This window comes from Lissotriton vulgaris, chromosome 4_1, assembly GCF_964263255.1.
Source record: "Lissotriton vulgaris chromosome 4_1, aLisVul1.2, whole genome shotgun sequence".
Classification (NCBI taxonomy): Eukaryota; Metazoa; Chordata; class Amphibia; order Caudata; family Salamandridae; genus Lissotriton; species Lissotriton vulgaris.
In genome coordinates this window covers 775,260,466-775,284,416 of record NC_141691.1, presented here as the reverse complement: position 1 = coordinate 775,284,416, position 23,951 = coordinate 775,260,466, and the positions used below count along the sequence as shown (strand labels likewise).

General features: G+C 43.0%; 1 protein-coding gene across 1 annotated transcript; it reads left to right on the top strand.

Annotated features, from left to right (window-relative positions):
• The first annotated feature begins 6,695 nt into the window (after window positions 1–6,695).
• Window positions 6,696–21,671, top strand: RBM24 (RNA binding motif protein 24). The gene is made up of 4 exons (XM_086965117.1): window positions 6,696–7,082; window positions 8,583–8,706; window positions 13,757–13,811; window positions 19,241–21,671. Exons 1-4 carry the CDS (start codon window positions 6,915–6,917, stop codon window positions 19,581–19,583), a joined length of 690 nt encoding a protein of 229 aa, XP_086821243.1. The 5' UTR covers window positions 6,696–6,914; the 3' UTR covers window positions 19,584–21,671.
• The last annotated feature ends 2,280 nt before the right edge of the window (window positions 21,672–23,951 follow it).

Genomic DNA, 23,951 nt, shown 5'->3' with positions numbered 1-23,951 from the left:
TCACGGCGGTCCTCCCTTTGGTTCACTTGTGCATGGTGCTTTACATCCTACAATGTATTTGTTTATTTGTTGGGGAGTTTGTGAGATTGGGTTCTCAGCACTTGCGGTGTTGAAGACTAGGTACCGTTTAGAACTGGATGTGGAGCACAGCCTGAGGATGGCAGTGGCAGGGATTCACCCACAGATTGAGAGTCTAGGTGTGGCTGGGCACCGGCACACCCGTCACATTCATGTTGGTGGTGTTGTTGTTGATCTGTGTCCTGTGTAAGGCAGGGCATCCTAGTGAGGAGAATTTGCGCACATTTTGTGTTTTGAGCTGTCTGGTACGCCTCTGTCGTTTCGTCACACCCACTCACAGGCCTGCAGTTTGCTAGGCACTCTTGTGTTGAGCATTGTTTGCCGGATATGGCCCGTGGTGTGCGCGTGGCAGTCGATCATGTGGTGTGCTGGATTTCCGAGGTTTCTGTCGGGTGGTGGGGGGGCCCAACATCTGGGGGAATTCAGCTGGGGGGGCTCAACCTGGAAAAGTTTGAAGACCTCTGCCTCAGGCGGATTCAGTCCTCCCTGACAGGAGGGGCCTAGGAGCGAGCAGGCCCGTGGGAGAGCCACTGCCAGCGTCAGGCGGCCGGGGCAGACTCCGGACTTGATCCGCTAGTCTCCCGCAAATGCGCGGTAGTACCGCTGTGGGGGATACGTCGCAGACCGGCTGACAGGAGATCCCCGAGGAAGCGGGCGGGAAGCGAGCACTGGCGCTTCTCCGCTTGTGAATCCCCCTTTCTCTGCTTAAGCTCCAACGAGGAGGAGCGGTCTTGAGCAGGGGAGGAGGGGTGAAGGACCGCATCGAGTGCCTGGGAAGATTGGTTTCTTCCACCCCTGCCAGACAGAAACACAGGCCCACGGGGGGCCCAACACAAATGAACTAAGGAGGTTGTGAGGGGGACGTTGGAGGCCATAGAGTCTCCTTCAAAGGAACAAAGACTTCCGGTTGGCCAAACGAGGATTGGGCTGGTACTGGGGAATGCCCATCAAGCTTCTTGTAAGAAACTACTGAGACATAATTTTCAATGCAGGATGTTCCCCCTCTGTGATTAGACTACTTTATACCAATCCCTCCCCCTTACTTTTGTCAGTTCTGGTGAGGAGCTTATATAGGGCAACTAAAGTGAGTAAAGCTCGCCAATTCTTCTGGATGTCAGTGGTGGAGAGGGAGTAAATGTGTAAACCTTTTCTAGAGAAGTGCAGACACTGCTTCTTGTGAACTACTGTAATGTGATGCAACATTAGAAAGCCAAGTAGTGTGATTGTTTTGGCAATTTTGAGGAATTTACTAAACTCATGACTAAATGTAATGTGCTGTTAAGTTGAAAAACTGCTTAATGACATGATTTGGCAACTTTGAAAGTCTTAATAATTTCATGGGTAAATGTAATATACTGAGCTGTGATTTCTGAAGACAAGAGAGCAAAGATTATTTTTATAAACAAGCTCGTATTTTACCAAACATTGGTGTAGCGTCATTTTTGAGTGATATTGCGTTGGATTACTGCTGGGTGGTTTGCAACCTTTACACATGTGCCTCTATTGATATTGTCTTACCCTAGGCCAGGCTACCCTAGGTGACCTGACATCTTTAGGTTCCAACACATATGTATATGTATTTTCCATTTTTTTTTCAAAATTCCTAGGTTCTTCTTACAGTTTTTAGGAAAAGTGTGTTAAAGTTTGTTCCTTCTATTACTTCATTACTGCATTATTCCTTATTTAGTTTATCAATTTCGATTTGGTCTTTTATCAGCTGAATGAGGTTTTCTACCTCTTTTGGCTCCCTTAGGTTGTGCATTTTATTTCGCCACATTATTCTTAAGGAAGCTGGAAATTTCAATTGAACGTTCGCTCCCAAAGCTTTCAGTTCCTGCATATGTTGCCCCAGCTCTTATTGCCTGTCTTGTGTGGCTTTACAGATGTCTGATCAAATAGGAAATGACCAATTATCTTTATTGAAATTCCCAGTTTTTAGTCCCTCACTCAATATTTTTTCTTTCAGAGAATAGGTTCTGAAATTTACCAAGATTTTTCTCGGGGCCTTCCTCTCCTTGCTTTTTCTGAATGGGTCTCTATGGACTCGTTGAATATCTGCAGCTAAGTCACAATCTTTCGTCCAAGGAAGAAATTCTTCTAGGAGAGATAGAACATAAGCCTTAATGTCAGATCCCTCTGAGTTTTCAGGGACATTCAGCACTCTAAGGTTGTTTCTTCTTCCTTGGTTTTCCAAAGATTCTAGTTTCTCCTTGATGGCTTTCTCGCTGTCTTTTAGATGTCTTATTTCTCTTTGATTTATGTCTATCTTTTTGCTTAAGGAACCAAGTTCATTTTCGACCGCTGCAACTCTGACCCCTAAATCATTTAGTTTCTGATCTAGGTTTTCAACTACTTCTTGTATTTTATTCTGGTTTCCTTCCGAGATTGAGAATTTTTCTCTCATTTCCCCCAGTATTTTGTCCATCATTTTATCCATGTACACCTCCAAGATTTTTTCTGTCTTGTTTTTAACCATATAATCCATATGTTCCTGCTCTAATGCATCCTCTTGAGTTTCTTGGTCAATTTCTTGATCATTAACTATTTCGGTTTGCGGGGAACTCAGGGAGCTTGTTTGTGATGGTTGTACTGGTTGAGGTGACTGGCTTATCTGTGTTGGTGATATTGATTGTGTCAATGGAAGGGTTGCGATAACGTTCGGAGTCGAGGACGACTGCATATCTGCTCTCTCTACTGTCTCCTCACCTGCGAACTCCTCCACTTCTTCTTCGGAAGTTGGATTGACACACTGCTTGTCCGATACTGACAGAGATGCTGCGCCCGCTGTACTTGCTATGTTTGCTGTATTGATCGTATTAGTTGCTAGACAATGACCCCCTCCTCTTACTTGCACCACTTGTTGTACCTTAAAATATGATCTCAGAGATGGTGTAATCTTGATTTTCTGATCTTTACTTTTCCTAGACCCTCTGCTTTTTATATTTTCTGTTAATTCCTCTGAGCGTGGAGGGTGTTTCACGTTTTTCTTTGTGCTTCTCGGGGTCATGCACCTTTTTGTAGTCTGTAGAAGGTTCTGTTTAGATAGGTTTTGATTCCTAAGACAGTATGCGGACCTTACTCCTCCCTCTTCCGATCTCTCTAACACAGAGGACAAGGCTGCTCCTACTGCTTGTGTCTTCTTTGATCTTGATCTTGTGGTGTAAGCAAATTGTGGGGGGCCTTTTTCCTTTTTGTTTTTGCTAATGTTGTGTTTTCCCAGAGGTAAGGCAGTGTGGTTGTTACCAGCTTCCTCCGAATTCTGTGGTAATGGGTCTTTATTGTATTGGGTTTTTATTTCGTCTTCCTCTGCCTCAGTTCCTTTCTGTTGCTTATTGTGTGTCTGCTCCCCTTCTGCCAATACTTCCTCTGGGGCGAGACTTTCACCTCTCCTTTCACTCATCCAGCAAGGAATTATCGGGATTTGTATCGTCATAAAGTTTTCACTGTGACGCTCTTTGCACTTTGTTCCTTGTATAATCACTCGGTTTTCAGGAGAATTAGGGCTCACCTCTCCTTTCAAATGCCCCGTACTGAAGACCTCGCTACTACTACCTTGTGGGCTTTTCACTGTGTTTTCAGTGCTTGCACCCGCCTCACCAACACAAACACACACGAAAGCATCGCAGGCTCTGCTGCTCTTACCCCGGAAGAAGAAGTTGATCTCGCCGAGCGTCTTCCTGTAATTCCGGGCAGCGTCTCGTGCTCTCTCCCACAGCCCGTTATTGTTTGAAGGGGTGATTGCGGGATCCAGGCTCCGCTGCACCACAACTGCGGTCCACCCCGTCATGCAGGTTTCAACTTCGACACAATGTTCTTCGGATTTGTCCTCGGAGCCAGAGCAGGTTATCGGCCAGTCTGCTGCAGACAGGGAGTGAAGGACGAACCAATCCGAGAAAAATGCTGCTGATCGCGGGTCTCGCCGGTCAGGTAATCGGACTCCAACTGCTTGTCTGCCGGGGGAGGGTTTTTCAAAACTGTGGATTCCAGGGGTATATTGGGGTCCTCGGATTCGTTCTGCTTATAACACTTTAGCTCATATCGTTAAATTAGCTGATTCCGCCTCGGGAAGCGTTTTATCTGCACATTTTCCTGGAGTCTTGACGGAGCTCAATCTTCCTCTCCATTGCACTGTTTTTTTACACAATCCTGAGGGGTCAGGGTTGTCATGTTTGATAGTTGCCAAGAACTATTCTCTCCTTGGTAAGAGGTGTTTCTAGTGGCACTGTGAGCTAGCTGGTATCCAGGCTAACATACCCGGTGGGGGTGTCTAGAATCAGTCTGGGCACCACCTCTACAGTGTATGTTGTCTAAACATGCAGGTCCTATATACGTTTGTAGGGACTGCACAACACTTCGTGCCTTTGTTTCCCCTGATTGGCATTTACATTTAAGTGTGAAGTTCCATGCTGCCTCCAGTCAGGCTATTCAAACAAAAGGAGGCCTGATGGCCCCTTAACTTCGGCCCAGCTGAAGGTGAAAAAAAGCCCTCCTTGCTGCCTGCACGTTGCTGCTGGGAATGGAAAGCATACAATGTACAGGCGCTGCTGAACATGTCCTGGTGTCTGAAAATTACACCGGGACAAGTTCTGCATATTTCTGAGGGGCACAACTTCTTGGCAGGGGGGACAGCGCTCACCCTGTGAAAATAGTGGGTGGATGCCGTGTACGTGTGTATACCCCCGAATTGTGCCCTGGGTCTATGCAACCAAAGCAGTAACACACTGAGCCATCCAGATCAAATCTAAATCTCTGAGCTACATATTATATGGTGTGCTTTTCAGCAGGTACATTAACCAACTTTGCTATTTTTCAATGACTCACACCTGTGACTAGTTTGAACACAGATTTCTCCAGCAAGTGTTTGAATCACTGCAGTTCTCTTACTGCTATTCTTCTCTAGAACTTGCAGGGCCCACAAAGAGCACTGTGGCAGTTGCATTAAGTCAGGAAGATATTTTAAAACTGAGTGAAAAATTAAGTAAGGCAGATGTGATATAATATCTCGTTTATCCTTGCTGCTAGTTTCTTTGGATGCTGTTAAAAAAGAATTGAGAAGTTTGCTGTAAAGCTACGCTCCTTGTGACTTCACCTCCTTTCTGTTGTCGCTCCTTTACCCCAACTTATGGGCAGCCCGGCTCTAGGGCAGTGCGATCAGTGTGACCGCACCGGGTGTTGACTTAGGGTGGGGATGTCACTTTTGAAAATGGTATTATCATTTTAAAAGCACCTGCTGCCTTGTTCCTGGCCTCCAGCAACTTTCAGACATCAATTAAAATGTCAAGAGAAGTCTGGTGATTAATCCTCTTCCTTGAAAGGGACCAGAGGTTTATCTAGTGGACGTTTTGACTCATCCTAAGGTAGCACAGAGGGTTAAAATGCCTGCTGCTAAGAACGTGTACCATGCAGATAAGGAAGTGCATAAAATGTAAATAGGTTAGAGGGTTACTGCTTCTGTAAGAGGGCTCCTTTTGTTACTTATCATTTAAAAGTAAAAATCCTAATATAGGAAATTGAGCTATTAACTATCAACCTAGAGCTGTATGCAAACTGCAAGGTATATGTTAGAGCTATATGTTTTTTGCCCTGTCTTTCATCATCCAAATATTGTGAAAAGGGTTCATTTGGGTAGGAAACATTTCTTTTTATGAAAGAGAACCCCTAACAATGCTACGTTTTAAATTTTGAATTTGTGCTTTTCCTGAATAAGAACTTACACTATATTTCCTACCAGTATCAATGACGTCACTCCTACACTACACCTTGTTGAACTGTCTGATGTAACATGTCCTATACACTGATTTACACACATATGATTGTCTCTGTACAATGTGTGTGTTATATAAAGTGCTCTGACACCTTTCACTGGTATAAGTGGTGCTAAAAACTATATGAACCCGAGAGACAGTGGGTATGGAGACTTGAGAGGCACTGTTAAAAGGGTGCTAGTGAGGAAATCCGTGGCAGAGGTGGTCATTTGGGGGGGGGGGGGTCGGAGCAACAGCCACTGTCACATCGGGCGCCACCAGCCCTAAAGCCGGCCCTGTTTATGGGATCCCAGGATACTTCTGTTTTTTTTTTTCATTTCCAGCACTGTATACACGGTTGCTTGTAATTTGGCATAGCATCTCGAAAATATGATCCCCATTACCTAAAATCCTCAACAAAAAACCAACTGTCCTGGTGCACCAGTTTTGTAGCTGAGAAAGTACCGCCTGCAACAGGTGCATTAACCAGCTGAACAGTTTAACCTGAGCTTGAGGTTTGAAGACCTGTAATACGGCTTTGTCCAGTCATTTGCCCATCCCCAGCGTGAACCCACGCGCTGCGTGTAACTCAAGCCATTTCTTAAGGCATGCTGAGTACGTGTCCAGCTGTTGGCAGGAACAGCTGGTGGATGATTGTTGGTGGTGTGCGCGGGGGTGATTGTGAAGGCACAGGTGACCTCTCCCCCCTCCCTTCTGTGTGGGCTCAATTACGACAGCTGCTAGGCAAAAACAGCCGGGCAACCTGTTAGTTCCCTTCTCCATACGTCATGCCACCAACGGCCCAATACCGAGCGACCGCTGCTCAAACCCCGCCCACAGCTGGAGAGGCGTGGCCTAAGCTGCTGCTGACTCTTTTAGGGGAAGGCCAAGGGTGAGAGAGCTTCAGTGTGGCGTCGAGAAGCGCCAAGGCCCTCGCAGTACCCCCTAACACCCCCACAGCTAACAAGTGAACCTGACTGTACTTTACGTCGCCCGCATACCTACACAGCACCCGAGGAGAGGCAGAGCAGGGACCAGAGGGCTTGTTGTTGTGTGAGAGAAGTGCGACAGCAGAAGGAGGCAGCGAGGAAAATGCACAGCACGCAGAAGGACACCACTTACACCAAGATCTTTGTGGGGGGGCTGCCCTACCACACGACCGACTCCAGCCTGCGCAAGTACTTCGAGGTCTTCGGGGAGATCGAGGAGGCAGTGGTGATCACCGACCGCCAGACTGGCAAGTCCCGCGGATATGGATTTGTAAGTGATGTGTCTGTGGGGCGAGGGGGGCTGTAAACCACCAACAACAACTCTCCAGGGGAGACATTGTTGGACTCCCACGTGTGCGTATCCAATCCCAAGATGCCCCGCTTTGTCGGCTGTGGTTGAAGGACATGGCAATGGAATCTTACGTGTTCACCCCCCTGTGTCATAGTCGCACCTTTTGTTAAGTTATTCAAGGGCTCCCCAGGCACGTTTGCCAACACACAGCCTCGCTGAGTTCGAGGTGGAGTTGTGGTTCTCGCTCCCGCCAGCCTCGGCGGTCTCTACGCCATTCCCACTTTCCCTTTTGTTTAATTAAGACACCCCTCCCGGTCCTTGAGTATCAAACCTGTCGCGGTTCTGTTTACTCACCGTTGCGTTCTCCCATGACACTTATTATTTTTGGTACTTGCGTTGTCTCCAGTCAAGCATTTTGGCAGTTGGTGACTTGCCGTACTTTAATTAGAAACCATTCGACATATTGTGTTTAAAGTGAACTGTTACTGCTACCAAAAGCCCGGGTTGTGCCTAACGTCAGTTATTAAACCTTAAACGCCCTCGTGTTTTATAGCACATGAGCGTTTCGGGGCTCCCAGCTTCCTGACGGCACATGGCTTCTAAACAAAGCACCTATCATGTTGTGATTACAGTAAGGAAGGGGGTTTGCAATGCGCACATCACTCCTAACTTGAAGGCCTAATACTATAGCTTTCAGTTGATTCGCCCCCCCCGTGTCACCAACTACCGCCCCCAGGCTCGGGGACTGTCCTACCTTGAATTAGGCCAGCTGGGAACAAGCCCTCAAAATAGATTGGGGATGGGGTAGTAATCTTGTACGCTGTTCAATGTATCCCATGGTCACAATTTTCTTTACCCTTATCTTTAAGTACAAGTTGATTAGGTCAAGACTGATAAGATTAAGAAATACCTACCTTCCTATCTGTCCTGCCACCCAGCCTTTAGATGAGCTAATGTAACCAGCACTTTACCACATGTGTTTCTTTTTGTGTGTGTCAAAGCCATTTCGCATTGGTAGCCGAGAATGGTGTAGTGTTAGTTACATGTCTATAGAGACATAGAATTTATACTTGGCTTAGGATCCCAGCGGTGTCGTGGATGTCCTGGTTTTAATAGAAATGTTAAGCAGTGTACACAAGTGTTTTTGGTGTAGCTTGTGTGATAACTTGAATGGTTGGCCACCATAAAATATGCCAGTCAGATTTATCTTCATCCACAGTAAATGTTAAAGTCGCAAAGAGAGCACAACAAGGCCATTCTAAAGACCTAATTTGCACTATTCAAGCCCCTAAGAAAAAGGCCCGTGTAAGTTCATACTTGCCAGTTAATGTGTGCTAAGCAAGTCCTTCATGACTGTTTTTGTTTCAGGGAATGGCACGTTTGCAAATTGTGTTTTGCAGTGAGGCTTATGCTACTTATCAAGACATGAAGAAGCATACATTACGACTACATTTTTTAATCAACTGATTTATTTTTAAGGTCACCATGGCGGATCGAGGGGCTGCAGAAAGAGCTTGCAAAGACCCCAACCCCATCATTGATGGCAGAAAAGCCAACGTGAACCTTGCATACCTGGGAGCTAAGCCAAGAATAATGCAGCCAGGTAAGCAGAACATTGCATGTCATCAGAAGAGTATCTGTACAGTAAGAGTTGACACTCAGTACATTGAGTGGGAACTGTAATGTTATCGAGGTAAACCTTGTTTGACGCAGTCTTAAAAAAATGTTTGCTTTGTGCATTCTACGTCATGCTGGCTTATTGCCTAATATTTGCACATCTTATCTGTGAGCAAAAATTTCATCCACTGATTTTTGTGATTCTATACATTTCCACTTGTAGGTTCCTTCTCCACATGATCTACTTGCTAGTGCACAAAGCTCTCAACTGTCGAGCGTTATATGCACAGCCAGTGGGGCAGAGAAAAACATTGTGTTGCTATGTGTCAGGGAAGCACCAAATCATGCTGCAGCCTTGACAAAATTATGCAGCAAGAAAAGGCAGATTGCTGCACTTTTTTATTTTTATAGTATCACTTCATTATTTTGCAGTAGGAAATAAGCAGCTGAAAGATCATCAATTAACCTTTGCAAAGTGCTTTCCACTCCATACAAACATGACTCCACGTTTTTAATAACTTTGATCCTTTTGCAATAGAAACAATTATGTTAAAATCTGCAGATTGTTCAGCAGATGATCGATTATGTAGCCAATGCAGCAGATAATTATACAAAAAAAATTGCGGAATTGCATAATTCTAATGGCCACAGAGTATACCAGAAAGTGAAGGGTCACCACCACTTGCACCAAATTCTCTCTTTAAATGAGCTGCATGGACAACAGGTATTAACTTTGAGGCCATGGCATATGATCCTAGGGCATGGGTACTCGCAAAAATGTTCCCAGGGGCCAAAAAGTTTGGTCTGTGTCAGAGGGCCTCATTGATGCTAGCAGGGTGGGTGGAGGTGGGTATTGGCGGTAAGGTAGGTGTAAGCGAAGGAATATAAATCTATTGGTTTAATTGAACAATGTAGAACCGGAAAACCTGGGATTAATCTCATATTCCCCACTTGTCTAAATTGAGATACCAGACAATTGTTTAATTTTGCGGTCCTTTTTTTTTTCTCTTCATATTCACATATAATTGGACAGCAAAATACGTGATTTCAGGGTGTGCGCTGTACAAAACTCGCTCCTGTGTTTGATTTAATTAACTATAATGTTGTTCATGTATAATAGGAACCTATGCCACCCAAAACGTGTACATAAGAACTGACTTGCCTCTTTAGTTCACTATTGGCATTGTTGTCAGGGAGAGTTAATGTTTCTAAATTCATATTTGAAAACTATCTCTTTAAATTAATACTTCTCTATGCACAGATTCAATCAATTCTAAGGTTAAAAGATTCTGCATGTTAATTAACTACACTTTTGGTTTGAATTTTGCTGAGACTCTTCATTTTATATTTTTGCTGTAAGATGTCTTTTAAAATGTAGGTTTTCTTTTAGTTAAACGCAGAACTCGCTAGTTGCTTTCTTTCTTTAACACCTGTTAACCTCAAAATAAATGATTGCCTGTCTATTCTTTTTATTTATAGTTCCGAGTCAAGTAAACAGCAGCCCAGTGCTCCTGTTGACCATGGGGCTGTATATAAAGGTCAAAAGGGCTGTATGCAGCCCCCGGGCCATACATACTTCGAGTATCCATGTCCTAGGGTACAGTGTGGGTGCTTACGAGATACACTTATACAGATTCTTATCTATGGCTCTGAATGGTAAAATTCTCCGTCTTAGCTGCAGCAACTTCAAAGGTGCTTTACCAGAGCAGACAAACCCTTTTCCTTAAATGCAAACTAGAGGATACAGCAGTTGGGAAACTATTTCTCTCTTCTTCCTCTACCGTCTCTTGCTCTCACGCTCGATCTGTTACCTGATATTGCTCTTTCGCTTGCTGTCTTTCTTTTGTCTGTTCTTTCTCTTGCTTTTGCTCTTCTCGATCTGTTCTTTCTTTTGCTCTTGCTTTTATATTGCTCCATTCTAACTAGGGGACCACATTCATCAACACGTGTGGTGGGTAAGGACCAGTGCTGTTTACATGAGTCTTTAGTTGACACCAATTAGCAAGTTAGTGAACCAAACAACCCAACTGAAGTGAGTGACACTTATTGCTGGCGATGTTGTTACTGGTGTGTATTGTTGTCCCTTAGTTGACACTTTTGTGATTGATTGTTACATCTCCAAGCTGAGTGCGTAAGGGGATTTTAGTATCTATTTTTTTTTCCTTCCTTCATTTTCTTCGTATATTAGAGCACCTTCAGATGCGAGTTCGGACTATCATTTGTACAAAAATAACACTTTAAATAAGTACTTCTCAATGCAGTGCTATAATGTGCCCATTGGTGTCCAAGCTTCCACGTTAAAGAACAGTAGATGTTGTAGCACCCAGGATGTGTTGCAATTTCAAAGTATTCCTAAAGTTCCAAAGGCAAGACCTATTGGCTATGCCAATACTTGTTTTCTATTGTATTCCAGATTTTATAGAATGTATGCTCTCCTGAACCCTCTTTTCCTCGCGCTCTTTTGCACTACTTTACAGAGACTAGGGGTCAGATGTATCAAAGGGTTTTACCCGTTCTGTGTCTATGGGAAAATGTGTTCATACATATGGCCCTTACAGCGGTTTCTTTAGATCGAAGCCTTCCAACCAATGCAGCTGTCTGGTTTGCTGAAGACCTCGGGACATTCAGAAAGCTTCCTTGGGAATGCATTCTGCCGGTTGCTTACGTTGTGACTTTGTAGTTTGTAACTCACATTTTCCGGCTTTTTGCTGGCTCTATTTGTTTTAGGCGGTCCAGCTTGAGTGTCCCTCCCGTGGAGCATATAGACTATTCACACTACCTCTCCTTGTATTCTTCTACACCTGCTCCTTTCCGTAAACAGGCCTATGAATCTTGTTATCTTGTCACATTTGACAGAGGTAAAGTGTCGGGATCTGTCTTCCATGAGGGGGCTTTGTGTTTATTTTTCTTCAAAGCAAGCGGATTTATGTGACTATCTACTACTCTAACCTAATCTGCACCACTGCGCTGTTCACCCCTTTACTCTACACCATTGCTGTGTTGCTGCTCTAACCAATTCACTCTAGCCTGCACCACTTCACTCTACTCTGGAACAATTTAACCTGTGCCAATGCACTCTATGGTAGTCCACTCTAAACTACTGCACTCTATGCCTCTCTACTCTGCATCACTTAACTCTATGGCGCTCTGCGCTGGTCTACGCCACTGCACTCTACGCCACTCTACTATGCATCACTAGTTTCAACGTCACTGCTTCTACGCTGCTGCATTATGGGCCACTGAATTCTATGACGCTCTACGTTGCACTACAGCATTGAATTTCTGTGCACTCTACGCATTGCACTCTACACCACTTTACTCTACAGCACTGCACTTTATGGCACAATACTATACACTGCACTCTACTCTACAACACTTCACTCTATGCAACATTCTATTCCACTACACTCTACGGTGCCACACTAGTCCACGGTACTCCAGTCTACAACACTGCATTGTACGCTGCTTAATTCTGTGCCGCTGTTCTACCCATTAAATATAATGGGGTTACCCTGTGTCCCTCGGAACCTGGGTATATAGTTATGAGCTACAAACAGTTCTGTTGGTTAAAATAATTGTAACTAATGCTATTAATTAAACATTAGATACTGGAAGGGCCTAGAAGTGATCGCTTCAATATCTGGGAAACTTCTCATGACTCAAATAAGACAAATCTTACAAGAAAGATATCTTGAAACCACTGACACAACATAAATATCAAATTATGTTTTGAATATTATTTTTTATATTTCTAAACATATATATGTGTGTGTGTGTATATATATTATACACACACTCCAGCGTATGCAAAGTACGGCACACACAGGCAAAGGGAAAGTTTAAAACCAACTTAATTCGCAGACGCGTTTCAGCAATCCGCTTTCTTCAGTGCTCTCAAGTGTAGGTATCTAGTGCACAGCGCTCCAGTTTTTGAAGAGAAGGATATCTCTCCTGATTGGTCAGCTCTTCGTATGTGGCAATTGAAGCAGGATTCCGCCATGCTGTTGGTGGCGTTTGAAATTAGTTTAGTCCGCTGCAATGTCACTTGCCATAAACGCTGTGCATAAGTTTCCCTCACCAAGCCTCTTTTTCAACATGTGTGTGTGTGTGTGTATATATATATATATATATATATATATATATATATATATATATATATATATATATATATATACATCTCTTTTCATATTTCTCAACGACTGTCCAGAACACATAAAGAACAATACACCACATTAACATATACATAGTGAAAATTAAAATCTACCAGGTATTGAAGTGATCACTTATAGGTCCTTTCAGTATCTAATGTTTAAGCACTCTACCTCACTGCACTCTGAAACACTCTACGTCTATGCACCCTAAAATATTCTACACTGCACTATACGCCAGTCTATGCAGTGCAACTCCACTCTGTGCCACTCCAATACACGGTAATCTATGCCACGCCACTCTAGGACACTACTCCATTCTTCGGAATTCGCTCAACGCCACTCGCCGCCACTAACTTTTAGCCATGTTGCTCAGCGGCCACGTCGGTGTACAACTTGAATAAAAACACGTTGCCAAAGCCTTTAGCTTTTTGAAGAGGTGAGACCTATTGGCTTTGCCAATGATTATTTCATTTGTGTGCTAGTGGATGACGAGGCATACACCCCATCCATTCCAGCTGATCTCAAAAGTGGCACATTCAACATGGTCTTAAAGAAACACGAGCTGCTCCTCGGGCCCTCTGTAACGGACTAGCAAAACTGCTGTTCAGAGTTAGTGAGGGGACCTCAGTTGCTGCACAGAAATGCTACCATGCTACCTAATATTGCCAGTGGAATGCCAAGTGCAGAACAAATTAGGTTTGTATAGGGGTTCTTCCCCCCCCCCCCCCCCCCACACACACCCACACAAAAAAGGTTAACGAAAAAGGTGTTTCGGTGCTACCTACGCCCCCATTCATATTTTTCTCGTTCTAATGCAGTTTACAATTAAAGCATCTTTAAATTGTTAAAATTGCATCCTAATGTGCAGATTGCAATGTTTTTCAGGATTTGCCTTTGGAGTTCAGCAGATTCACCCAGCACTTATACAGAGGCCTTTTGGGTAAGTCTAGTAAACCTGTTGTAGAATGTGTTTTATTGACTGAGTTTTGGAAGTGTCAGAAGACCTAATGCCCCAGACCTCCCCTGACCCGTCACTTATACCGACTCAATATCATTTAAATGACTTCCCTGATAATGTGACTCTTTAAATGTTATTACTGTACGGTCTATTTGTTCGGACCGCAGTCCGACCCTATTAATGCAAAGGCACGGACTGATTCCCCGTCTTTCTTTCTCCCCTAAGTTTCCGCTTGACTCAACTGTATTTATCTCTTTCTAATCTGACAGGGATCGTTATCAGTTACGATAACTGATCAGAAGGCTTTGATGATAAGCAGGTGGAATAGTTCTGTTTGGAATTAAACTGTGTAACCAGTAAACATTCAAGCTAAAATGGTGATTAATGATGCATGTACGTTTCAATTTTTTTTGTCATTCTAGCCAATAGACATCGGTGTGCTTTTTTTCGATTTCAGTCCTGAAGTGGTGTAGCTAAAATGTGTGCTTTTTATTTTGGATTTGAACGCTGTAGTGGATTTTGGATTTGGTTTTGTTTTGAGGAGTGACGTTTTTCGTGGTGAGCAATAGGACTGGTTTGCTTTGAAGCTGTAGCCTGTCTGACATTTTTTGTAGTGAGTGCTACCGTTTGTGTGGATTTTTTTCCTAAGAAAATGAGCTTTAATGCTTGCATGTTGTCTGTTTTTGTTTGGTGGTTCTTTTGTTTTTTATTAACCTTGTGCTTCTATACTGGCCGTCTAATTTTCGAGTTCATCATACTTCCGAGTTTTGGGCACAGAAAACCCTCTAACTAGAATTTTCCAAAATCTATACCCGTGACCCACCAATTTTTTTTTTTTTTTTTTTTTTCCTCATGCAAATGTGCCTTCAGTTTTTTGCAAAGGCAAAAGGGAACATTTGTCAGTGCAATATAAGTGAAGTACAGCAGATTGCTGATGTTGGATGCTAGACTGAAAACCGCTTAAGGTAATCTGAGCCGACAACAGTGGATATAATATCACTGGTGCTGAAGCTTGTCTTCACTGTCGTCTTCGAGGTATTGAGACCTCGATGAACCATGTTCTGGATAAAATGTTCTTTCTTTTCAAGCACATTGCTTGTCTGCACAGAACATCCCCAGAACGTTCCAAGTAAAATAATGCACATTGCAGGCTTCATTATTCAAATTAAGCCAGTTGTCTTAATTGTGTGAACTTTTTCTAATTCTTTCGAAGGTAGAAGTGGGCAGTTGCAAGAAAACTGGGTTTAATGCGGTCGAGGGCCTTACGGCGTTTACAGTATTAGTGCTTTTAATGTTCTGGTCTTGGATAGTCTGGGACTAGACTTTATGGTTGGAATACTGAAGTTCGTTCACTATCACTACTGTGAAAGTTTAGACCATGGCGATCACAATATTAGGGCAGCGCTTTATATTGCTTACTTTATCACCTACTCAATGCTTTTCTTTTGCTTTTATAATCTGAAACATATATAAAATTGTCCTGATATTTAAGATGCACCAGCTAAGGATCGGAAATAAACTTAATTAGTGTACAATCCCATGAATTGCCCCAGACCACATTTGCTAATCTCCGTTTTGCCAACCTCCCTGATTGGCCGGTTATTGATTTTGGAAGGATGAAAAGCTTACTTGGCTGAGCCGGGTTTCAAGAAGACCTACACATTTCTGTGATTCATTCTGAAGATTGTGGAAAAAACCTTTAAAAATGCGCGTTTTGGTCCTAAAAAGTCAAATTACACCAGTGAGCACATGCTTAATGTTGGTCTGCCGGTTGAACTTCTGCTGCCTGCTCTATGTCTTCACTGAAAGTGTTTCCAGTCCTAGGCTTTTGTGCGACAACCTAATGCATATTGGTGCTTTTAGTCCTGCTTTGCTTTCCTTGACCACCTTCAACTATTGCATAATGGTAACAGTTTGTACCTTCAAGGCCACAATCTGGAAACGCTACCTCTTATGACATTGAGTCAAGGGGCCCTGTGCTATAAAGTCAGCAGAACACCTACTCCTAAATAGACTTCGGGCCTTCTGTGAGTCCGGTTTACCTTTTCTATTTTGATGTTCAGCTGTTTTCATTTTGTTTGTTGGACAAAACTATTCGAGACACAACTCCCTGCTGGAAAATGTTTTGCTTAATTTGTATTTGCATGTGCAGCAGTTTTACCACAACCCAATGCATGGTGATCTGAGAACCTTCTCTGGGGTCTGTTTAGCTTTGAACACTGGCTCTGGCATCTCTGACTTTCTGAAGAAGGGAACACATCTGAGTTTGGTAATAACTTGTGAGGACCTAAAGACTATTCATTTAGTACTATGGCTAAATTGACACTTATTTCATGGCCACTGGTTTCTCTTTTGATTAGGGAGTGGTGCAAGAGCAGAAATTATAATTGTAGCAAACAACCGCAGAGTTAGTTTGTCTTTCCCTTGGGTTCCTGTATGTTTATTTTGATTCTCTTCTCCTCCCTGCAGAGTAAACTATTTTCTGTAAAAACATAGCAGTTTTATCTGGACGGCACTCCTACTTGTTAAAAAAAAGTGTATTCAGATTTGAGGATTCCCCTTAAACCCTGCTCAGAGTTAGTCAATGTAAATGTGTTTCGATTTATATAGCGCACTTTAACCCAGGGGCCTCAAGGCGCTTGCTTAGGGAACCCGTCCTGGTATTCCCCTGTGAGATACCCCGGCCGGGTATCCACAAGGTGAAAGCCAGGCATCCCGCCGCGAGGGGCCGTAGTGGAGATTAAGCAAGCTATTGCCCAGTGTCGCAGAGTGTGACCCCGTGAGTCGAGTAGGCACCAGAGCGAGAATTGTCAACTCCGTGGAATTTTTGAGCCCGAGACCCGCCGAGGCGGGGAATCGAACCCTGGTCCACGGCCAATCTCAGCTTCTAGGTCTGCCGCCTCTAACCACTGAGCCACGCTTCTCCACTCAATGGCTAGTTTTAATCTGGTGCAGGGACAGCGAGTGGGTTACTGGTGTCAGTCAGCATCAGAAGCTAGTGGATCGGTGCCGGGCAACACCTGTGCTTTGCTACAATCATACGCTATCTTGTTTTGTATTTATTGGAGCGTGACCATGGTCTAGGACAGATTTTTCTTTTCATCGGCCTTGTTTGACACCAATGCTATCCTTGAGCCCCCCCCCCCCCCTCTTTTTCTTTTCTTCTGCCGTCACTGATGCAGTGATGGGATTATTGTCTGTACTTCCCTACAATCAATATGCATTATATTCAGAGCAACGTAATAATATGTCTTTAAGGATGGTTGTGTGCAGGGACGAGGAATAACGTGAATTTAGGATTATGCCGTTGAAGTGTTTGTTTGAATGGAATTGTTACTAAAATTGAAATGCGGGTATGGTGCTGCGCATGTTCTGGCAGCGTTCCACCAGTCATGTTTTCTAAATGGTCACTTTATAGATATGTCGCTCGTTCCTCTCTGACTCTCAGAAGTGCAGTCGTGGGTCCATTCACAGTTTTTTTTTTTTGTTTTTTTGTTTTCCATTTCCTTTTGACGATGCCACACGTTTTACTTTATTGCAGTCCTTTGGGTTTCCACTTGGCTCGCAGTACGCAGGCTTGCTTTTTTAAAAAGTATCACTTTGTAGGAACTTTGCCATATAAAGCTTCTCGTTTCCCCTTGACACGAGCCATAAATAGCTTGAGAGCAGCCGGCTATGCCAGTCACTCCTTTGAAAAGTATGGAGCACCAGGAACTCCTGCCGGGTTCATTTTCAGTAGACTGGCTTTCGCAAGAAGCCACCTGTTGCTAGTTTTCTCGTGCTCGATAAGTTGACCTTGCGGCCATACTTTTTACTGTGCTTGCGCACGATAGACTAGTTCCTTTTTTTGTATAGTCCTATAGTAATTGGCAATAATGCAGCATATGACAAATGTTTCCTGGTTAAGAGTACTTCTGCCCTCTATTTGAGCTTCTTTGATTAAGTTCGAAAGCCCGGAATGCCGCTGAATGCTGTGACATGGAGGATAACAAGAATGTCCCCTTTTGCATTGACTTCACTTAATGGAGTAAAGTTGTACATTCTTATATTTTTCCTCGCAAATTGTTTTTCTTCCACCCCCTCCTTTCAGTCTTGTTTCTACATCCTGGCATCTTGTGCTCTTTGGTTAGATCGGGTGTGCTCACCATTCGCAGTATTAAGGGACAATGCCTGTGGTTCAGGCCTAGAGTCCCTTACTACAGTGTCTCATTGGGTCAGCGCATAACAGTCACACAGGTAGTCCGATTCCATGCTTGGTGACACTGCTTAAATCAAAAGGTGATGCTTTTCTTGGCTGTGTGGTGTCAAGGAGGCTGTCCAAAGAACTTCGTAAAGCGTTTTCATGACCTAGGAACAATTGAACCAGCTTTCATTATTTTCCTCTTCCAGAATGTTATAAATATGTTTAATAAACTGGAGGAGTATTTTTTTTTTCTCAGCCCAACCTGGACCTAAATGACACCAAAAGCTGTCTAGGCTTTTGGTGCTCTGAGCTACTGCCTACGTATTCGTGCCATGCATGATTTGATGGCATGTACGTGTGCTTTGTACTTTCAGGGCCATCCTGTTTAATGAGCACTGAATGTTTTAAACATTTAGATTGTGGTGAAGTATTCCTATATATCATTTTAATGGCACACCACTAGCAGTACTTGCTGAATACAACTGAGAAATGGCGATAAAGTGTATTGCTGTGTTTTGAGTTTGCGGTCTCAGCTGGAATAGTGTGGTCTTTTCTTTCAATGCTTTGTGCGTTGGAGAAATAGTCCAGGTCTATTAATGGTAATATGCCATGCAAACAGTGAAGAAAAATCATCATACCCTACCGTTTGTGTTTAAATGTATTTATTTGCATATGTAGATCGTTGTGGAGGTGTGATTTCTGCTGTGTTTACACTGTGATGTTTTTAGTTTTCCTGATGCCTGCCCTTAATATTTTTATTGAGGTTGCAGAGGAATTAATGTGTGCAGAATCTGCATAGCAATGCTTTTTAATTAGGGTTGCCACGATATGATCTTGCAATAGGTTTATCTTTTTGTTCTTGAATGCAGTTGAAGGTTTCAAACTTGAAAATGTCCTAAGATGGCTTTTCAGCTGCCACTGTAATGTTTTGACACTGCAGTCATAAATGTTAGTAGCAACTGCATGTACAATGTTTTTCCTTCATTTGCCCATTTATTGGGTTCTTACAAATGTTACTCCAAATATTTGAGATTCTGCATACTGTTAGTGTTTTGCTTCAAATCATATCGTGAAGTGGGACTCTGTTAGAACCTGAGACATCTCTTGAGGCACTGAATTATTGTGGCAACCCTATAACGATGCTCTCCACTTAAAGGAGTTTGTTTTCTATCTAGCCTTGGGTGTTGGCTGTTAATCAAGAGTAACTGTTTCCTTTTGTTTGCCACAGGATTCCTGCACATTATGTCTACCCTCAGGCTTTCATGCAGCCAGGAGTTATGATTCCGCATGTCCAGCCTGCGGCTGCCTCTGCTGCATCCACGTCGCCGTACATTGATTACACTGGAGCCGCCTATGCACAATACTCTGCTGCTGCTGCAGCGGCTGCCGCTGCCTACGAGCAGTACCCGTATGCCGCCTCCCCTGCTGCTGCTGGCTACGTTACCGCTGCGGGCTATGGTTATGCAGTACAGCAGCCACTTGCAGCTGCAGTACCTGGGTCAGCTGCTGCAGCAGCCGCCGCCTTTGGCCAATACCAGCCACAGCAGCTGCAGACTGACCGTATGCAATAGTAGCTTGGACTTCTACAAGAAACTTATTTATTTCCTTCAGATTTTCAGCCTTCCAGTTTCAGTAGTAAAGAGACTGTTAACTAATAAATGCAGCTTTAAGGGGCGGGGGGCGGGCAATGCTAGAAGAAAGCAACATTTTTATTCCAGCGTCTCTGTACAGTATGCATTCGAATCATGTTGATTACATTCAGACAGTGAAGGCCGAGAGGGGATCCCCCTCCACATGTTCTGAAGGCGATGGAAACTTATACAGTTGGAGCAGTGGCAAGAGAATGTTAAATACTATGTGTTAAGAAAAACCTCGGAGGTATATTTTTCACAATATCAGGGAAGCTAACTGCCTTTTCAAGCATAAAATTACGTTTTTCGACAAGTTGAACCAAGGACAAAAGCATCACAGCAATATCTATGGCATAAAAACAGACTTTCTTGTGTTGAAAGCACCAATTTATTTTTTTGTTTTGTTTGACACTATGGCCTCTAGAACTCCTAAAGTGCAAGCTCTGCGCTCTGTCTGAATAGGCATGAAAGAATCGAGGCACAGGGCGCGCCAGCCACAGGATGGACCGGCACCATAAGAGGATTCTCGTTGGTGCCCTGGACAAGCGGAACTGCGAAACAAGCGATGTGGAATGAGCCGGTGCAGCAGCTGTACAGACAATCAATAACACAGACAGTTCTGGAAAGGGCACATCACTTGTGCTTGTTTGAGCTTGTCACTCACTAATCCCTATCCCCATCCTGTTCCACTTTTGGGAAACTTTTAACTGCTGGTGTCAGCTTTTCTGTTCTGAAACGGGATCAGCAGTGATACTGCAGCAAGCCTCTCTTCTGTTTACTGCCTCTATTCATAGCTTGTGAACAGAGGCCAGAGAAGGCCTGCTGGGTTTAACCCTTTTGGGTCAGGGGCTGCTATAGTGTTCTTGTTTCTAGCAGTGTGCATCAGGGTATGTGTAATGTACTTTCTTTTGGACTCCTAGCTGGGCTGTAATCGTTTCCAGCATCTCATTTCCCTGCCCTTGCTTCTCCCTGCAGAAACTTGCCTCTAACTGGTCAGTGTTGCTGGTTCCACTTTAAGCACTGAACTATGATAAATGCTCTTACCAACAGCACTGGCCAGTGTAAGAATGAAGGGCTATGTCGGTCTGTAGGTAAAACAGTTTTGTTGTATACCAAAGATGTAAGCCCAGAAAAATCAAAATGTCCGTTCACCCGCAATATATTATGGTAAAAAGTCATGGTATGCTATACATATTCTGACATTTTTACTCGAGTTGAAGGAATTTCAGTTCTCCATGTTTGGAAAAAGGTCTGTCTACTACTTTTTTTTATAAATAGTTTCAGAATAATATTAAAATGGTGTATTTATTGGTGAATATGCAGCACAAGGTGCGTTTATCGGACTGCAATTCTACAAGGTTTAATGTTGTGGTTCATACTGTGCCTTAAATATAATGCTATTTAAACATATTTATTTTTGACGTTTTACCGCACTGTTCTTTAAAGGCCTTAGCTTTAGGTTCAGTGATGTAAAATGAGTATTCATCTCATGGCATAAATTATTTTGTAGGTTTAGATGTAGCATATTTAGTATTGCCCTATTCAAATGAAGATGTTGACTTGGATTTATTTAAATTCTGTATGTGCACTGCATGATGGAACTAGCCGTCGCCATTTACATTTTGAAATATACTGCAGTTTCTTTCTTTTCTCATGTGAAGTTCTTCCAAATGGAGAGCATACATTTTCGCTCATTTGTATGTTTATTGTTTAACTAGAAAATGCTGCTTTATAAGATGACTCAAAACTGCAATACTTGCATTTTTTATTCTTGACCTAAATTTAATATTTTACACTGTATTGGATTTTTATACTTGAACAATTTCGTACAAGGGAAAACAGCATTTTTATGGACTTCTAACTATCCTGTCACTGGATTCATTTTAAGTATTCAGAATACAAGCCAGTATTATGTAATGTCGACGTGGGAAGTATCTCATGTGCAGATTATTTATTACATATATTGCTTTACATCATTTCAGATCTCTTATTCACCTGTATTAAGCAAAATTAAAAAAAAAAAAATCAGTCTGTCCTGTTCATGAATATTTTGAGGAACATTATAGTGCAGTGAGCGCATTGCATGAATGCTTTTTTTTTTGGGGGGGGGGGGGGGGTGTAAAAATGCATTTGATAAGCAATCTTAATAAAAGTAAAATCGATAGCCCGAGTGTGGTTCCTCATACATTATGGCCTGCTATGCGAGGTACAAAGGAGCACCAGTAACTTCTATCCATTGCACAAGACTGGAATCCGTGTAGGACTTTTATTTGTTTTTGATGAGCAAATTCAGAAAAGTTTGGATTGTTATACATCAATCGCACATTTATGCATGGTTGGTTCTGATGAGCTAGCTGCTAAACAGTTAGCGAGAACAAGGAATAATTCAGCAAAGCAACCACGTTTTGAGTGCTTTTCTGCCCTTTTTAGAGTTCTGAATTTTGCTCGGCAAGCCATTCCATAAGTAGGGCCTACATACCTAATGTTTTTTTCGCCCATCCTGTAAATCTTAATTCTAGGTGCATGCACTACCCTTGCAGACTCATATTGTTTTGTGAATCTGTCATTGAAACTGGATTTGACTACCCCATAGTAGGTCTACATGGAGAGGACCACTTGGAGTGCAAGCACTAGATGCAACTTCAATATGTGTATGATTACGCTTTTTCTAGCAAGCAGCCTTCCTTACAACGAAATTCGGAACACACTGCAGTTTGGTGAGGGTGCATCTGGGTAGACCCACGTTGAAGCTGTCGCAGTAGTCCATCTGTGGCGAAAAGCGCATGAAGCTGACAGGTATGCGTTGCCATGGGAATACTACTTTTACTTTTTAGGAGCACAATTTTTTCCCTTAGTTGTAGTATGTCTCAGCCAATAACTTCGTCAAATAGCGATTGATTTGTGGTTTTAATCTTAGTTTTCAGTTACATTGCTCTTTAGGCTCTGTAAATGTGCCCGCAATTTTTTCTAAAACGGGTTTTGCGATCTTTTAATCTCTTCTTCAAGGTCATCGATCAGTTTCATCACAGTTCCTGGTGCCCCTCCAAATTAAACCGATCTGTAAATGCTTCTTTCACTGACAATGAGTCTGAAACTAACAGGCGGTGCTTAAAATAGCTAAAGTTTCGGTTGCATACTACAGCCAACCACTATCTATCTTCTAAGGCAACTAGCAATAGACCTTATATTTATTGACAAGGCAAATCGCTATACACCTAGCTCATCACCGCTCTGGTTTAACAATGCTGTTGCCTAAGTATACTTGTATTCTGGAACAGAGAGGGGCTTTCTCTCTTCCCACCCCCACCCCCTCACACTGTGTGAGTATGAGAGAAAGAGGTTGTTTAACCGAGGCTCGAATGATCAGTTTTCATTAAGTAAACTGCTGGGGCACATGGACATACAAAGGCCCTAAAGTGCTCGGCTTCATAGAATCCTGTCGGCACTACTTGTTTTACCATTGGCAACAATAGCCGTCCTATCACTGTCTGCAGAGACGTGTTCTAGTCTCTTTCACTGTTAGAAGTTTTTCATAGGATTCTTGTTCTAGTTTCTTCCAATGTGAGGTGTCGGTCTTGTGATCATTGAAAGCAACTGTGTGTGTTTATATATACTAAAACTAGCATATGAACTGAAAGTACGTTTGTACATGGGATGAAACTTAAGTGTCTGTTTCCTGCAGCACAAGGTGTATTTCGCTCCCACACTGGGAACAATCACCCATTCGAGTGCACCTTTTACTCACACTGGAGACCGTATGTCACTTGGGGAAACCAAGGAACCCAATTACCTAGTAATTTGCTATTCAAATTTCAGCTGTCTGATTCAAGAATTTGTGTTAAATGAACTATACAGATGATTAAAAGAGGTGCTAGCATCCAGAAGTTTTCAACGCAATATCTGAAAGCTCATCTAATTGATGAAGCATGGGGATTATAAAAGCAACTAAAACCAGAAGGGTTGACATGTGCACACACCAGTTACATTTGCACTGCAGAAGGCAGTGGCTGAAGACCATCTTGCATGGACAAATGCGTAGGCACATGTGGTTCCATTGCATGGGCTACTACGAGGAACCATTTCCTAAGGACTTATATATTTGATAACCATGCAGTCTTGATCTTTTAAAAGCCAGTGTGTAGACCGCCTGGGTTCTTAGTATGCTAAGGTGGTCCATTTTCATGCTGAGTGCTTTTGTAATCTCGTATTATGCTTTAAAGATTGGTTGCTTTCTCTTCCGTAAAATGTACGGCCCGAACAAGAGCATGAGGTCTAAAATAGCTTTGTTTTAAAAAGACAAAAAAATAT

What these genes read in the sequence shown, in the direction of transcription:
- RBM24 (XM_086965117.1), top strand. Translation starts at nt 6,915, where the DNA reads ATGCACAGCACGCAGAAGGACACCACTTACACCAAGATCTTTGTGGGG. An exon ending in AGTCCCGCGGATATGGATTT is followed by an intron (nt 7,083 to 8,582) that starts GTAAGTGATGTG and finishes TTTATTTTTAAG; the next exon opens with GTCACCATGGCGGATCGAGG. An exon ending in GCCAAGAATAATGCAGCCAG is followed by an intron (nt 8,707 to 13,756) that starts GTAAGCAGAACA and finishes AATGTTTTTCAG; the next exon opens with GATTTGCCTTTGGAGTTCAG.